Source organism: Diabrotica virgifera, chromosome 1, assembly GCF_917563875.1.
Source record: "Diabrotica virgifera virgifera chromosome 1, PGI_DIABVI_V3a".
NCBI classification, from domain to species: Eukaryota; Metazoa; Arthropoda; class Insecta; order Coleoptera; family Chrysomelidae; genus Diabrotica; species Diabrotica virgifera.
In genome coordinates, this window is record NC_065443.1 from 256,251,417 (window position 1) to 256,270,881 (window position 19,465).

Genomic DNA, 19,465 nt, shown 5'->3' on the forward strand with positions numbered 1-19,465 from the left:
AATTGTAACTGTATTGGGCTTGTCCCGTGCAAATAAAAAACAAAATAAAAAAAAAACAAAACCATAACAACATTTAAAACAACCAACACACTCAGATCTATCCTCTCCAAAACCAAACCCAACAATACAAAAGAGAAGTCAAATAACTGCATCTACAAAATACTCTGTGAATGCAACAATTTTTATGTAGGAGAAACTGCAAGACCAATAAGCGTCAGGATTAGCGAGCACGAACTATACATCAAAAACATGGATTTCGACAAATCACAAATATGGAAACCCACCTGAAACAATGAACACAGACCACAGTTGAAAGATGCATCAATAGTCATGAAGGGAGCAGATATGAAAAATAGAAAAATCAAAGAAGTAGTCATAATCCAACCAAATGAAGAAACATGGGTAGCAAATCCATCAGCAGAATGCAGCAGAATTTGGTTGATAATACTTAAAAAAAGGTGCAGATTGTGGAAGCGACCACCAACTCCTTGTAGCTGTATTCCGAATACGTTTTAGAAACAAACACAAGCCCACTCCTAGAACTCCGGAGTTTACAGAGACTGAATTTTTAACTTTCAAAGAAAGAATAAACCCAGTGTTAACTGGGACAAGTACTACCCCCATAGATGATATCGAGACTTTCTGGGGAGGTTTTAAAAGAGATATATTAGATACAGCTAAGCAAAGTCGCCAACGCATAAAAACAATAGTCGTAAACCATGGATCATTAACCAAACATGGCTATATATAAAAAAAAGGAGGCAACTTAAAGTTGACAGTTTTGATTTAAACGACTATCGAAGCTTATCAAGAGAAATCCAAAGAAATTTCCGGAAAGATAAAGACAAATATGTATCTAACATTTGCCAGGAAGTAGAAATCCACTTACATCGAAATGAAACAAGAGATCTCTTTCAGAAAGTAAAGTTACTGGTCCGGGAATTCAAACCCAGAAATTACGGTATAGAGGATGAGACAGATAATATGGTAAGCGATATGGATGCGGTTCTGGAGACTTGGAAGGAATACTGCACAGAATTCTATAAAGCTGAAACCTCTAACATTAATCATATAACAGCACTGCAAGTCTCAACAACAACCCTAGAACCAGATATTCTAAGGTCTAAAGTCGATGAAGCCATAAAACACCTTAAAAGAAATAAATCACCTGGTTTCGATGACATCACGGCAGAACTTTTACAGAACATGGGTGAACATGGTCTCCAATTAATGTGGAGACTGTGCAATCATGTATGGAGAATCGGCAAATGGCCCAGTGATTGGTGTACCGCACTATTTACTCCCATTCATAAGAAAGGCGTAACCACAAAATGTAGTAACTACCGAACCATCTCACTAATTTCATACTTAAGTAAAATTCTGTTGAGAATCATCAAGTGTTGCATGCAGACATACCTGGATAGACAAATACCACAAGAACAGGCAGGCTTCGTGAAGGGTAAAGGCACAAGGGAGCAAATTCTTAATATGCGACAACTCATTGAGAAAGCACGAGAATTCAAAATTCCGATGATCATCTGCTTTCTGTGTTATCAGAAGGCATTTGACTGTGTAGACTGGACAGTTTTGTGGAAAGTTCTACATGGAATGGGGCTGCCTGATCATCTGTCAGCTCTAGAGAAAAGCCTATATGAGAACAGTGAAACCAGAATAAGAATTAAAAACCATAAGTCCGATCCTTTTAAAATAGGTAGAGGAGTCCGACAAGGATGTATTCTATCTTCAAGTCTTTTTAATTTCTAGAGGGAATATATAATGAGAAAAGCACTCGACAAATGGAATGACGGTATGTCTATCGCAGGAAAGAAGATCTCAAATCTCAGATATGCAGATGATACAACATTAATAACTGCTTCCGAAGAAGAAATGTCCAGCCTGCTGCAGCTAGTGGAACCCGAAAGCAATAGATGTGGTCTCAAGATCAATAAACAAAAAACAAAAATTATGATTTTGTTTATGAGGAAAAGTAACACGCGTGCGGAAAAGTAAAACTTTCTAAACTAAAATGCGTGCGCGAAAGTAGACATTTTTGCACGCTCGTAGGAAAAATGTTTTTAATGCGACTTGTAATTAAAGTAAATTTAAATATTCAAATAATATAAAGAAAATAAACTAGGCAGGCAATTTGCGAAGGATTTTAACTCTGGGTTTAACCGTTAATTGAAATACTAATATGGGTTTAACCTCAATCAACGGTTTAACTCAGGACGCTTACATGGGCGCCCCAGGATTATTTTCAGGGTATGCATCTGAGGTGCAGTCAATATAAAATACAACTATACATGTATAGCTGTGTACTTTCTTTCCAGATAGAGGACTGCACTTGCTATTTGAACAGGGTATTTTTTTTTAATTTATTTTATAGAGTAATTTATTAAAAGCATACATATAAATAATAAATATCTAAATAAACTTTTATTATTAACTACAACATTTGAACAGTTCTACATCTTGAGTTTATTGACACATTTATATCACATGCTATGTTAATGTATTTTTATAAACGAACATATACAGGGTGTTTCATTAATAATTGTGCATATAATAACTGGAGAAACCTTAGCACAAAATACGAAGATTTAACCTAAAACACTTAAATAAAATATGGTTCTTTACTGAGTTACAGGGTGTTTTATCTAAACATTTAAAAATTATTTTTGCTCAGCATTTTAAAACTATTAGACGTATCCTTTTTATACTTGGCAGAAAGTGCGAATACTATACATCCTACTAAATTATGATAAACAAAAGTTTCTAGCTATTCCAGTGGCGTACGACAGGAGATGGTGAATGGTTGACCGTTCTCAAATTCTACGCCACTGGAGGAATTACTATTCTAGTACAATTTTTCGATTCTCCGATACTTTCTACGTAAATAATATACTCTTCATTGGTAACGATAAAGTCATTAGTCTTCGAGATATTTGAAGTTAAATATGAAACGGTACAGTTATTTTAATTAATTTATATGATTCTTATGATTAAAATTTAAAAATTATTTGTAACCAGTGTCAAAATACAAATTTTAACCGGCGTCAAAAATAATAATTTCAGACGCTCCCTCGTAAAATAACCCTCAAGTGAGCCACATACTCTAGCGGCGTATATAACTACTATTTTTTTGGCGCGAAGCGTTCCTCCCTTCCCGATAAGATTATTGCCCCAAAAACACTTCCGTCTACAAACCTCAAGGAGTCACATCTATGACTTCTTCTCAATTCAATACCGCATTTTACCGCTATCAACACTTTCGTCTTCAATCTCGAGTAGTCAACAACTATAAACACTTCTCATTAACAGTTCCGCGTCATCCACGAGGAAACTTTACCGCTAAAAATCTACCGGCTTTACTAAGCCAAATAGACTTCGAGTGCGCGTATGTGTATATAAAACAGTTTTCGCAAACCGCATGTAGGTTACTTCAAGCAGCTCCACAAGGATATCTGGCCAGATAAGAAAACAACTAGAAGCAACCACAAAGCAGGGTGAGTTTGTTTTTTCTACCAGTACTTAACTCTCTTCCAACACGTATAAACTTAATCGTGATCAACTAATCGTTTAATGCAAAAGTGCGCGCATCTTAACTAATTTTATATATTTTGAGCCAGCTCCTGGAAATACTTTTCCGAGATTAATTTAGTTACTCTCTCGAAATATTTATGTAGTATTTTTTTCATAAGTATCTAGTGGTCCTTCGTACTAGCCGAATAATTAGCTATTTCTAATTTCTATAAAAAAGAAAAAATCTTGTATTCATTTACAAAATCTCGCCGCGCGCCATCTCTTGTAACGGCATTTTCGATTCGTTCCCTACGACGCGACGGAATATTCCATCGGTGGTTCTAGTACGAACATTCTACGAAACAACCACCTACGTCACAAGCTGTGACTCACAACACGTGCAAATTACCGTAACAGCGCTTACGAAAATTTCCACTGAGAAATACGGGGGTGCGTTTGATAATTTTTACACATTTTTACAAAAAAGGCTCTTTAATATATCTTTAAATAATTTTTTTATTAAACATTTATTATCGATTACCGATTAAAATAAATTATTACAATGGAACAGGGTCAAATTAACAAATTAACGAGGTCCAAAACTGCCACTAAATTAGATTTAACTAGATTATGTAGTAGTGTAGAAACTGACTTAGCTTTTCTTACTAAATATATTATTAAGTAAATCCTTTGTCAACTCAGAGATGCTTTTCGTACCTATAATGACGCAACTAATCTTCTCGCGGCAGACTACGACTGAAGACGTAGATCCGATAGTAAAAAAATATTATAAATGCATTTCTTTACTTGAGGAAAAACTCGAAAGCTTCCTAACTCCACCTACAAGTTCTACAACATCTGAAATATCTAGTGTCCCAAATCCCAATGTCCCGTCTCCTTCTAGTCAAATCATTCAAAATGCCACCACCAAACAGAGAACTGCTCCCCGAAATTCGTATCAATAATTTTTCCGGGAAATTAAGTGAGTTTTAATTCTTCTACCAAACCTTTCTCAGCAACATTGATCAAGATGAAACCCTCACTAACATCGAAAAATTAATTTACTTAAGAAATCTACTCAGGGACGATGCTTACCGCTTAATAGAAAACATTCCATTGGTTGAGACTAACTATACCATGGCCTTAGATACCCTGAAAGCTCGATATACTAATGATCGCATTCTTATTAGAGATCTAATTTCAGGTATTGTTGACTCCAAACCCTTGAACAATCATGCCAATTCCTCCCAGTTAAGAGGATTTCATATTTCTGTTTGCCAGGACCGGTCCTGGCAAGAAGGTAACAAACACGGTGTGATAGCAGCTCCTGACAAAAGATAGTTTTTAATAATACAACTAAAAATTTTAAACTTGGAAACATTTTAATAGTGAAATCATAAGTGCAGTGCATCAGTGGACGAAAAGGCAGTAAAAACTGTAAGTCATTTGCATGCCTATTCTTATTATATTATAAATTAATAAAATCTAAAGCTAAACAAAGCTTGACTATCATCATTTTCCATAAACTTTTTGCTAATTAAATTAGGAGATAAGGAACTAGAAACAGATATTTAACAGAGCTCTTGGTAATTGAACAATTAAAACTTAATTATACGAGACAGAGGCGGCATCAGAAAATTTTAAAGAAAATAAAAACAAATATTTTCATTAAGATAAGGAAATTTCCTAAACGAAGGGAGTAGATTAACGGGTATATAGAAGGGCAGCTTAGGTAACTGGTCGAGGGGTGGACTGAGTAGCTTCTCGGCGGGTTCTCTGAGACGCCCAATAATTGCCCAAGATCTGCAAGTAATTTCTCGAGAAAACCATGACCGGCTGAAAACTTCGAGATATTTCAAAACAGTAAGAAAACGCATCGAACATCCACCATTACAAGTGATGAAAAACTCGAGAAAATATTATATCTGATGCAAGAGATGAAAACAGAAATAAAAGATGAGATGAAATTAATAAGAGACGACCAACAATCATATGCAATGGAAATGAAAAAGTTAAAAGAAGAGAACGAGGAACTCAGAAAAGAAAATAAAGATATAAAAGCAGAATTAACACAAATAAAACAGAATATGGAATGGATCGATAAAGAAAAAAGGAAAACTAATATTGTCATAACCGGCCTGAATATTGATACAAGAAACCAAGCAGACCTCAAAATAGCCATGCAGAACTTTTTAAAAACCAATCTACAGCTAGAAATAAACGTCAGAACTGTAATAAAAATAGGAGAATCTCACTATCTCATCCAATTATATAATGGTGAAGACAAGCGAACAGTCATGGAAAACAAATATAAACTAAAAAACATAAGAAATCAAAAAATCTTCCTAAACAATGACATGACGAAACAAGAGAGGAAAATACAAAAACAGCTCCGAGAATTTGCTAAAGACGGAAAGAAAAGGGAAAAGAAGTAAAAATAGGATACAATAAAGTTACAATAAACGTGGAGGAGTGGAGATGGAATAGAGTAAACGAAAAAATTGAGAAATCTGCTCCAAAAAACTAAGGAAACAACAAACGAGGGGTAGTAAAGACGATGACGACAACGCAAAGACAACGGAATGGAATTCGGATAAAGAAAAAAAAGAAAAACATACAGAAGGAGAGGATAATCAACAAGAAAATGGACAAAAGAAAAAGGTCATTGAAAAAGCAGCTAGCATGATTGATGTGGAAATGAAACAAGACACAAAAATTAGAATAAACGAAAATAACAACTTGAAAATTGCTACATGGAATTTAACATCCCTTAGAGGAAAGGAATGCGAATTAGTGCAAGAAATGCAAGAATTTAAAATGCAAATAATAGGTATTAGCGAAACAAAGAAATGTGGAAGAGAAAAAGAAAAAATATCAGAAAATTACACCATATATTACTCCGGGGTAGACAAAGAACTTAGAGCGAAAGAAGGAGTAGGCATATTAGTCACAGAGACAATAGAAAAAAGAATATCAGATTTCAAACCTATATCCTCGAGAATCATGTATATAAAAATAGAAATGGAAGAGGAATGGTACATAGTGCAAATATATGCACCAACAGAAGGAACGGAAGAAGAAAAAATGGAAGATTTCTACAATGAACTACAGAATACCCTAGATGAGATACGAGAAAAATGTGAAAGAATAGTGTTAATGGGAGATTGGAATGCAAGGATAGGAAAAGATGAAAACAAAGGACTTGGGTGCATGGGAAGACATGGTGAAGAGATCCTAAACAGAAATGGAATTAAAATGATCAGATTCTGCCAGACAAACGACCTATTAATAGGAAACTCGTTTACACAGCAATTACTACAAGATAAATATACATTTGTAGCAGAAGGCAGAGATGCAAAAAGCATAATAGATTACGTAGTCTACACCCAAGAAATGAAACAAAATATAAAACAAGTCTGGACAGAACAGAGAGCAGAGATCGGAACTGGTCACAGACTGGTAATGGCAGAGATGACATGGCGAAAACCGGTACAACAAGAACAGATAGAATACAGCAGAATAGCAATAAAAAAGCTAAAAGATGAACAAAAGAAAAGGAGATACCAAGAAGAAACTGATAAGGAGTTCAAAATGGAGGAGAGAAAGAAAATAGAAATGGATATGGAGGAAAAATGGGAAAAATTTAAAGAAGTAATAATAAATAAGGCAGAAGAGATATGCGGAAATCTAACAGTCGGAAAGTTAAAGAAAAAGACGGAATGGTGGAATGCAGATATACAGGAAGGAGTGAGGAAAAAGAAAAAGGCATGGAAAAAATACAATCGCACAAGAGAGGATCAAGATAAAAAAGAATACCAAAAACACAGAAACATAGTGAAAGAACTAATAAGAAAGGGAAAAAAAGAGAGTTGGAAGAAGTTTGGTGAATCCCTAAACCAAAATTACAGAGACAACAACAGATGCTTCTGGAATAAAGTAAGGAGTCTAAGAGGAAAGAAAAGAAAAGAACTCAGAGGTGTAAAAGACAAACACAACAAACTAAAGACAAATACAACAGAAATACTAGAGGTGTGGAGAGAATATTATGAAGAGAAATATATGGGCGAGGAAAGTGAAGAAATAGAGACAGAGGGAACCATAGAACAGACAGCAGAGGACAAAAACCAAATGGAAGAAATAAGTACAGAAGAATTGGAAGAAGCGATAAGTAGAATAAAAATAGGAAAAGCGAGCGGAGCAGATAAAATTGATCCCGAAATGATAAAATGGATAGGGAAAGAAGGAAAGAAGTGGTTGCTGGAAATAATGAGAGAAGCATGGAGAACAAACAAAATGCCGAAAGAGTGGGAAGAAAACTTACTGATCCCAATTCACAAGAAAGGAGAAGAATCCAACTGTGGAAACTATAGAGATATATGCCTCTCATCAGCAGTGTTCAAGCTATATACGAGAATAATAGAAAGCAGATTAAGAACAGAGGTAGAAGAAAAACTTGAAGACGAACAAACAGCATTCAGAGCCCAAAGACAAACAGTTGACAACATAAGCATACTACGAAATATAATAGAAAAAAATAATGATCGGAGAACAAACATATATATAACCTTCATAGACCTTAAAGCAGCGTTCGACTCAGTAGACCGGAAAATATTGTGGAATACTATGGAGGAGCTGGGAATACCAAGGAAACTATTAGAGATAATTAAAAGTACGTACAGTAGAGTGGTGGGAAAAGTACAAATGGGAGGTAGCAGATCACTAGAATTTAGGATGAACAAGGGAATAAAACAGGGAGATAGCCTAAGCCCACTCCTATTCGTCATAATTATGGATCAATTATTTAAAAATGTGAAAATAAGGACTAATCAATTAAAAACAATAATAGGCTACACACACCTAACACCAGTTATGATAGAAGGATTACTGTATGCGGACGACGTCGTTCTCATAGCAGACAACCCGAGAAAGATGCAACGACTAATTGATGTATGGACTGAGGAAATAGAGAAAGTGAAATTAGATATAAACATCAGCAAATGCAAGACGATGAAAATAGGTCAGCAAGAGCACGAGATTGGAGGTGAAACACGAGTGTTCTGTAGAGGACAAGAATTGGAGAGGGTGACGGCCTACGAGTACCTGGGAACGATAATATCAAATGACGGAAAGCTAGACCTAGAAATTGCAAATAGGACAAAGAAAGCTACGAAAATATACTATGCGATTAATAATACGATACTGGGAAAACGGGAAATCAGCCAGGAAACAAAAATACATGTATATAATACAATCACAGCACCAACTCTTCTATATGCAAGCGAGACATGGGTCACAAATAAGAGACATGAAAGTGCCATAAATGCAGCAGAAATGAAGCATCTGAGAAAAATAGCTGGAAAGACGAAGATGGACAGGGAAAGGAACGAAAACATCAGAAACGTGCTAAGCCAGGAACCAATAGAAAAAAAAATTGAAAAAAGAAAACTGAATTGGTTTGGACATATAACTAGGATGAACGAGAACAGACTAGTAAAGAAGGTGACAGATGCCAAAAGACAGGAGAAAAGAAGAAGGGGCAGACCTAGAAAGGGGTGGATGGAGCAAATCGAGGAAATCGGGACAAAGAGAGGGAAAACAGTGCAACAGATGAAGGAAATGGCAGGAGACCGGAAGGCGTGGAAGAAATGGGTAAAAGATGGATAGGTGATACCAAAGTCCGACGCTCTTATAGGGCATAAGGACAACGAGAAGAAGAAGAAGATATTTCTGTTTCAAATAGCTACAGGGCTTGGCTTAATCTCAATAAGACATCCGATGAATTATTAAATTTAGTCCTAATTCACATTACTTCCCAGAAGCTTGACCAAGCCACATTGCGTTCAATGGAATTTTCCCCTGATGCTGACAAGGTCATAGCGTTTTCAGAGTTCCTAGCAAATATAAATATCAGAGCCAACCATTTGCAAAATCTGCAATCTTCTTCTTCGTCCAAGTCCCAAAATAATTACAAATCACAAACTTCCAAGGAAGTCAGACATTCATATCACACCAGTAATAACCAACACGACAACCAACAAACGAACTCCTTCAATAATTCTAAGTCTAGATCATGTCCCTATTGTAAAGGTAACCATTTCATCTATATCTGTAGGGAATTTAAAGAACTTACACCTCGAACAAGAGCATGTTTGTCAAACAACATGATCTATGTTATAACTGCCTTGGTTCAACTCACTCCGTTCAAAAATGTCTAAGTAAGACAACTTGTTCCCACTGTGGTGGTAAACACCACAGCTATTTACATTTTGATATGAGAAAAATGTCTTCTTCTCCCCAACGTGATCCAATAAATCCAAACACGCAAAATGAATTAACTAATTCGAATAGTAGACCTTCTACTTTAGAATACCGGATAGGGACAACACGCACCCATTTCACACTTCTATGTCGCACGTGTTGTCAGCCAATACGGTAAACACACCTGTTGTCCTATTAAGTACCATCCAGGTATACCTCCTTGCCCCCAGTGGCAAAAGAATTTATGTAAAGGCACTTCTCGATCAAGCAAGTCAAGTTACATTTGTTACACAAAATCTTATTAATCAGCTAAGCACTCCCACCTTTAACAAGCAGTTACAGATCACCGGAGTAAATCAAACTGTCTCGGTTTCTAAATCAACCGCTAATCTGACTATCTATTTTTCCACAAATGATTCAAGGTTGGACATTTCTTGTTCCATTCTACCTAAAATTACAAACTTTCTGCCACAATTGCCAATTATGGCCAACAAACTAAAAATTCCACAAGAAGTGGAACTAGCTGACTCTCAATTCCATATCACTTCAGACATTGATATTTTACTCGGTGCTGTCTACTATGGAGATATTAAACTAGGTCAAATTATTCGTTTAGGTACTGGTCTACCAATTCTGCAGAACACTACATTCGGTTTTATCATCTCTGGCCGCATTCCTGAAAATTGTATAAAAAGCAAGCATGGTACCTCTCATTATGTAAATAATTTGGTTACATGTACGACACTGTCTTCTACTCCAGAATCACCTGAATCTCAAACCACTGATGAAAATCTCTCTCAGATTGTTCAAAAATTCTTGGAATCCGAAGAAGTCAACCCTCCTATTTCTGAATCTGTTGAAAATCATCCGTCTGAATTACTTTTTCTAAAAACTGTTAAGATTCTGCCTTCAGGTCGATATCAAGTTAATCTAAACTTAAAACACTCTGTTGATGACCTACACGTGGGAAATTCCTTTATCACAGCTAAAAAACGATTCCTTTATTTGTAGAAAAAATTGCATTCAGATCCTGTCCTGTTGCAAAGCTATTCTAAAATTATTCAAGATTACCATTCTCAAGGTTTAGTCTCAGACGTTCCTCTTCAAGTAAGAAATTTTGATGGAAAATTCAATTATTTTCTGCCTCACTTTCCTATAATAAAAACAAGCTCCACCACTCCCGTGAGAATTGTCTTTGATCCCAACAACAAGTCCACATCAGGTATTTGTTTAAATCAGGTTCTAGATGAAGGCTTCATGGTGCAACCAGAACTTTTTGATATCTTAATCACTTTTCGCCACTACAATTATATACTAGCAGCTGACATTAAGCATATGTTTCTTCAAATTTCCATAAATGAAGAAGAAACTTTTCTTCTCAAATTTCTATGGAGGGATAAACAGGATGACAAACTTCAGTGTTTTCGTTTCAACCGATTACCCTTTGTTTTATCCTCGTCCCCTTTCTTAGTCACTCGTGTATTAAAACACATTTCTGATACTCATGCAATTTCACACCCATCTGCGGCAAAAACTTTGCTCAACTCTACCTATATGGACGATGTACTATCTGGTGGTAACAATTTAGCGACTTTCAGCTCCATATACTAAGCTCGAACCATCCAGAATTTCTTAAAAAACATAAATTGATTCCAACTCCAGAAATTAAGTTAAGCCTGGCTGGTTCCTCAGACAAGATATTAGGTATTATTTGGTCACCTGATCAGGATACTTTTTCATTCAAGCCTCCTGTGTGCGAGGTAACATCGCCAATTACTAAGAGAAAAATTCTTAGTTATGTCTCTCGTTTATTCGACCCTTTAGGGCTTCTTTCACCAACTCTTGTATATTCAAAACTTCTGTTGCAAAGGATTTGGTCATTGTCACTAGATTGGGACACCCCCATTACCAATGATAAAATTCTTTCTGATTGGCAATCTCTTCTAACGAAATTCCAATCCATAAATCTAACAAAATTTCCTAGATGCTTAGTCCTAGATAAAGAGGTTATCAATACTCAACTTATGACCTTCTGTGATGCTTCTCAGAACATCTACGCTGCCTGCGTGTATCTCCGAGTCACTTATGACGACTCTACCGTCTCGGTGAGACTTGTCACATCCAAGACAAAAATCGCTCCCCTAAAAAACAAACTAACTATTCCAAGATTAGAGCTCTCCCCCATTCTATTAGGAATCCAGTTAACTCACCGCTCACAAGGTATCTTACAAAAAGATTTAAAAATTTCTGAAACTCATCTCTTCTCGGACAGTACAATAGCCCTGACCAGGGTAACTACATCTAAGTTTCTCTGCAATTAGTTTGTACAATCTCGAGTCATAAAGATACGTTCCCTCAGTGAATCTTATCAATTTCACCACGTTGAGTCGAAACAAAATCCAGCGGATCTGCCCTCCAGAGCAAAATCTATTTGTTCTCATGCTGAACTTACTGATCTGTGGCTTCATGGTCCAGAATTTCTAATCAAACCGGAAATCGATTACTCACTATTTCATATTAAAAAATGGAATGGGGAATTACCTGAATTAAGAAAAAATCAAGTTTCCTTAAATGTCACTGTTACTTCTCAGTCAAATGACACCTTGGATGATTTATTTAATCGTTGTTCATCTTTCACAAAAATTCAAAGATCCCTTGCCTATGTTCTTAGATTTGTTTCCAATTTTAAAGCGAAATCAAATCACACTGCTATAGATACTGATGTACTTTCAGTGGAGGAAATTGAATTTTCTACTTGCCTTGTTCTCAAGTATATTCAGTCCATTTCTTTCACTAAGGAGATTCATGAATTGTCCAAACGACTGCCTGTCTCTAATAAAGCCATCAGAGCCCTGAATCCCTTTATCGATGAAAATGATAAACTGTTACGAGTAGGTGGGAGGTTACGTTTCGCTTCCATAAGCTATTCACAAAAGCACCCAATTATTCCTTCCTTCTAAGAATCGTATTATTGCTCTGATGATTGAACAGCAACACAAAAAGCTGTGCCACGTAGGCGCACAAACCACTTTATCTCATCTACGATTGAAATACTGGCCCCTTGATGGTCTTCGACAAACCAAGAAAGTCATTCATAATTGCATCAATTGTTTTAGATTCATGACTCCTAATTATTTTCAACAAATGGCAGATGTTCATCCAGATCGCGTCTTATCTAGCCGACTTTTCGAAGGAGTCTCCATTGACTATGGTGGATTTTTTCTTGTCAAAGCTTCGCCTTTAAAAAATGCTAAACTCTATAAGGTATATATCGCCTTTTTCATTTAGTATATATGACTATCAAATGTGTTCATTTAGAACTGGTCACTGGACTCTCTGCTGATGCATTTCTTCTTACCCTCAAGAGGTTTATCGCCAGAAGGTCAACTCCAAGCATCACTTGGTCAGACAACGCGACCAACTTCTACGGTGGTCGTAATCAATTAAAACAACTTCATGATTTTTTTCTAAATCAGGATAATACTCGTCAAATTCAAGACTTCTGTATCCAGAATTTTATTAAATTTAAGTTTGGCGTTCCTCGCAATCCCTCTCAATTCGGACTACATGAAGTTGGCATCAAGAGTGCTAAGTACCATTTATATAGGTTGATTGGGAATCCCCACTTCACTTTTGAGATATTCTATAAAATTCTCTGTCAAGTTGAAACTATTCTTAATTCTAGACCTATTACCAAACTCTCTAATGACGTCAATGACCTAACAGCTTTGACCCCAGGGCATTTCTTAGTAGGACAGAGCTTGACTGCTCCTCCTGAGCCTACACTTTCTGACATACCTCAAAACCGTCTCACTATTTATCAACAAGTGAGCCGGATCCAACAGAATTTTTGGCAACGGTGGAAAGTGGATTACTTGAATCTTCTCCAATACCGACCAAAATGGACGGTACCTACCAATCATGTACAAGTAGGTGATATCGTCTTACTAAAAGACGACAATACACCTCCTCTACTTTGGCCATTGGCAAAAGCGACAGAGGTACTCCCTGGTAGGGATAATCTCATTCGCACAGTCAGGGTTCATGCTGCTAACGGTGACTACTTGCGAGCTATTAGAAAGATTGCAGTATTATCCTGAAACTACTAGTTCAGTAATTTTTATTTAATTTTTTTTTCTTTCTAGGTTAGTCGTTTATGTAAACTCGTTATTTTTTATTGATTTTCAATCCTTTTTACGTTAGGTACTAATTACAATAAATATGTTACTTAGGTTAAAAAAAATCACCAGTCATTACGAGGGTATCTCAGATTGTTTCAATTTTTATATTTCACTTTTTATATTATTAACACTACTATATAACCAGAGGCGTACTCGCTTATTCCGCCCCCCCCCCCCAGCAATATGTCAAAATACAAATTTTAGCCGGCGTCAAAAATAATAATTTAAAACGCTCCCTCGTAAAATAACCCTCTAGTGAGCCACATACTCTAGCGGCGTATATAACTACTATTTTTTGGCGCGAAGCGTTCCTCCCTTCCCGATAAGACTATTGCCCCAAAAACACTTCCGTCTACGAACCTCAAGGAGTCACATCTATGACTTTTTCTCAATTCAATACCGCATTTTACCGCTATCAACACTTTCGTCTTCAATCTCGAGTAGTCAACAACTATAAACACTTCTCATTAACAGTTCCGCGTCATCCACGAGGAAACTTTACCGCTAAAAATCTACCGGCTTTACTAAGCCAAATAGACTTCGAGTGCGCGTTTGTGTATATAAAACAATTTTCGCAAACCGCATGTAGGTTACTTCAAGCAGCTCCACCAGGATATCTGGCCAGATAAGAAAACAACTAGAAGCAACCACAAAGCAGGATGAGTTTGTTTTTTCTACCAGTACTTAACTCTCTTCCAACACGTATAAACTTAATCGTGATCAACGAATCGTTTAATGCAAAAGTGCGCGCATCTAAACTAATTTTATATATTTTGAGCCAGCTCCTGGAAATACTTTTCCGAAATTAATTTAGTTACTCTCTCGAAATATTTATGTAGTATTTTTCTTCAACCAGTACTTTAAAACTATTTGGCATATCCATATCATACTTGGTAGAAAGTGTAGGTGCTCTACACCCTACTAAATTAAGATAAATAAACGTTTCTAGCTACTACCAGAGGCGTACGACAGGAGATAGCGGCAGGTTGACCCTTCCCAAATTATACGCCACTGGCGAAATTGCTATTTTAGGATAATTTTTTGATTTTCTAATACTTTTTATGTAAATAATATACTCTTCATTCGTAACCATAAAATGATTAGTTTTCGAGATATTTGAAATTAAAAATGAAGCGACACATTACATTAATCAAAATGACCGTGTCGTTTCATTTTTAACTTCAAAGATCTCGAAAACTAATGACTTTATCGTTACGAATAAAGAGTATATTATTTTGATACAAAGAATTGGAGAATCCAAAAATTTAATCAAAATAGCAATTCCGCCAGTGGCGTAAAATTTGGAAAGGGTCAACCATTCACTTTCCCCCGTCGTACGCCTCTGGTAACAGTCAGAAACGTTTGTTTAACACAATTTAGTAGTTTGTACAGTACCTATACTTCCTGCCAAGTATGAAAAGGATACGTCGAACAGTTTTAAAATGCTGAACAAAAATAATTTTTAAATTTTTACATAAAACACCCTGTAACTCAGTAAAGAACCACATTTCATTTAAGTATTTTAGGTTAAATCTTCGTATGTTGTGCTAAGGTTTCTCCAGTTACTATATGGACAATTATTAATGAAACACCCTGTATAACTGTTTAAATTTACAAAAATCCACGAGGAAAATAAATTCCTGTAGCCTATATACCATAAAAAATAGTAAACTTCTTCTTAGAAGGTATATTTAAAAAATTCCTATAATGGGTTTTAATCAGAAAGTGTTCGGTATACTAATTCCATCGTCAGTGTTTAATTCCTGTAACGTTGTATCCAAAATGTTGGATCATCACAGGATTCTTCCCACGTGGTTTTCAACGTCCAGATGGTAGAACCTCACATAATGGACTATGATTGGCAAATATAGTCAATTGCCAATTAGAGTCCATTATGTGAGTTTCTATCAACTGTACGTCGAAACCCACGTGTGAAGAGTCCTGTGATACCCTAGGTTAAATCCAGAAATATTTTGAGCCTCACATCTTTTTAATAGCATTATGTAACGAATTTTAAAACTTTATTATAACAGGGGGTTTCAACGGATTTTTACCCAAACATTTTGGTGGCTCAGGCATGTACATTACTGGAATTAAACACTCATGATGAATTAGTATTCAGAAAACGTTCTGTTCTGTGATATAACAAAGGACCTTTTACAAGGAATTTACTATTATTTTTGTTTAAATTTAAACATTTGCTAAATATTTCTTGGTATGTGTATATGTTTTTTAAGTTTGTTAGTACATATTTTTTTAAGTCTCACCATATAAACTAGTCACCACGATCGTCATCATCAACCTGTACGCGTCCACTGCTGAACAAAGGTCTCCCTCCGCTCTTTTTATCATCATACTACTTACATACATAAAAGTAGATCTGTTTCACTGAGTACATATTTATGTTTATTTAGTACTCAGTATGCTTTTTATTTCTTGTAAATGTACAGGGTGTCCAGAAAGTCTACCGACAAACGAAGTCAGGAAATTCCTCAGATAATTTTAAGACAATTTAACCCAATTCATCTAGTCCGAAAATGCATCCTTAAGAAGCTAGAGCTCTTTGAAGATGGCGTCTTGTAATTAGTTCTTAAATACCTCCAGAATGCTTCTAGTTAGGAAAACGAAAATTGGTACACGTATTTACCTTCTAGAGATAAATCGATTTCATCCATTGTGAATTTCTAGTACCAGTCATAGGCGTCCTTTTTGGGTGGGGCAACGGTTATTTTATCGCGTAACTTTTTTGTCTTTATTTTTTAAGCATTCTTGATGCTGGATTTTTAAATTTTGAGGTATTCTAGTATTAAAAGTTACTCTTGCTTTAAGTCGGTAGGACACACCGTTTTCTAGAAAAATCGATTTGAAAATTTTTCGTTTCCTGAATTTTAAAAAAAAATTCAAAAATTTTTTCAAAAAAAAACGGTCTATTTTACCAACTTAAAGCCAAAAGTAACTTTTACTACTAGAATACCTCATAATTTAATAATCTAGTGTCAAAAATTCTTAAAAAGTAAAGACAAAAAAGTTATGCGATAAAATAACCGTTGACCTACCCAAAACGGACGCATATGACCGATATTAGAAATTCGCAATTAATGAAATCGATTCATCTCCGGAATATAAACGTACCAGTTTTCGTTTTTCTAAATAGTTTTTTAATTTTTTTTGATATTCAAAAAACAAAAAATTTTCTAATCGATTTTTCTAGAAAACTTGTATCTTATCGACTTAAAGTATGAGTTCCTTTTAGTACTATAATACCTTACGTTTAAATAATACAGACTCAAAAATGCCTAAAAATTAAAAGCAAAAAAGTTATGCGATAATATAACTATTGTCCTACCCAAAACGAACGCCTATGACCGGTAGTAAAAATTTGCAATGGATGGAATCGATTTATCTTTGGAAGATAAATATGTGCACCAATTTTCGTTTTTCTAAATAGAAGCGTTCTGGAGATATTTAAGAAAAACTAATTACCAGACGCCATCTTCATAAATAGCTCGAGCTTCTTTAGGAAGCATTTTCGGACTAGATGAATTGGGTTAAATTGTCTTAAAATTATCTGAGGAATCTCGTGTCTTCGTTTGTCGGTAGAGTTTCTGGACATACTGTATAATATTCCTAAATAAACATTACATTTTTGAATATTTTTTTCAATTAAAGTTATTATTTATTACACTGATAAATATCGTTCCAAAGGCTCATCCTGTCCGGTTCTGGATTGACATCCATCTTTAACTGTTTTCCAATATCTAAAAAATTCAACTGACCACTCTGTACTGGTTTCCACTCAATATTCAGATTATTTCCTGATGGAGTTGGGTTAGAGAATTTGGCAAAGTTGGTCCAGAGCGTCACCAATTTTGTTATCGAAGTTTTATCTTCGTCCTTCAGATCAGTCGCCAATGCATTTTTAAATAGGTATCCCAGTTCATCTGCATGACATGCTCCTGCAAAAAACATTTATTTAATCTTGTTATAACAGAATTTATTTTGAACATAAACAGTGATAAGATCAAATTGGTGACATTTTCTAGATCCCAGAATGTTCGATTGCCGATCATATCGAGTGGTAAAAGCTTGAAATAGGTAAACATAATAAAGTGTCTGTGCTACTGAGTAAAAATCCAAATGGACCGGAATCTTCTCGATTAAATGCAAAATTGAACAAAGCAGAAGCAAGTTCATACAGACGAAAGGACTACTATGTGACTCACATATTAACTTAGGACTTATAATCATCATCATCTAGTTTTCTGAGTTTAAAGTTGAACATGGACCTCCCCTAATTTCTTCCAGTTATGTTGGTCTTGAGATTCATGAAGACAATTCCCAGCGATTCTTTTGACGTCATCGTTCCGTCATGTAGGTGCTCTAACTCTGTTTCTTCTGTCTGCTCGTGGTCTCTAGGCTGTAGTTTTCTGTGTCTATCGTCCGTCATCCTTTCTGACCACATGGCCCGTCCAGTTACACTCCAGTCATGCTATGGGCTCTATGACATCTGTGACGTCTGTTGTTATTATTTCCTCGTTTCCAACCCTATCTAAATAACAATCTCGTACTAAATAAACGTTATATAACATGTTTTTATATAACTTCTTCTTCTTGTGCCACTTGTAATCTGCCAGATAAATTTTGCTTGTCTGTCCTTGGCCGCCACTTTAAAAACTTCTTTGTCCATCTGCTGCCTCTCTGTCTTGCGACGTGTCCTGACCACTTCAACTTCGTAATGCGTTTTATGATGTGTCGTCCACTCCAGTTATTTGCTGTATCTCATCATTCCGTATTTTGCCTCTTAAAGTTAGGCCAAACATAGATCTTTCCATTTTTCTATCATTTTCTTATTTATGCTTTAGTCAACGTCAGTGTTTCAGCTCCATAAGTGAGCATCGGAAGTACACACTGGTTAACTGCTTCTCTTTTTAGCTTTATTGCCATACGCTGCCCATTCTAAAGCTATTTTTCTAGATAATTCGCATAGATATATTGGTTATCTCTACCGATTTGTGTTTCGTGGCCCAGATAGATGTATTTGTCAAATGTTATGATATGCCAGTTTTCTAGTTTCAATGGCTTGCTAAGTACTAAATTGGTCATCGTTTAATTTTCCCAAAGGTTATTTCCAACACTACTTCTTGGGAAACTCGTTGAAGTTCCTCGGCATTTCGTTGGCTTGAATGCATGCTGTATTACGTCATTGAATAGTTTTTGTGACATGTCTCCTTGTCTAACTCCCATTTTAGTTTTATTTTTTGAGTTTGGGTGTAGAGGTTTATTGCTGTTGTGGCATTTGCTATATGTTGAATAATGTTGCTATATCGGTAGTCGATTCTATAATCTCTTAAAGCTCTTAAGATAGCTACCATCTCGATAGTCTCAAAGGCTTTTTTAGAGTAAACAAAGTACCAACGGCCGCTTGTACTCTATAGTTTTTTCGATCAAGGCCTTTAGACAAGTTAGATGGTCAGTTGTACCATACCCAGGGCGGAAACGTGCCT

General features: G+C 35.7%; 1 protein-coding gene across 1 annotated transcript in view; it reads right to left on the reverse strand.

Annotated features, from left to right (window-relative positions):
* Window positions 1–19,465, reverse strand: part of LOC114330898 (uncharacterized) — a 180,851-nt gene that overhangs the window by 138,936 nt on the left and 22,450 nt on the right. The window contains exon 7 of the mRNA XM_050663392.1: window positions 17,638–17,917. Within this exon, the coding sequence (XP_050519349.1) occupies window positions 17,638–17,917 (280 nt within the window). The remainder of the gene's footprint in view (window positions 1–17,637; window positions 17,918–19,465) is intronic.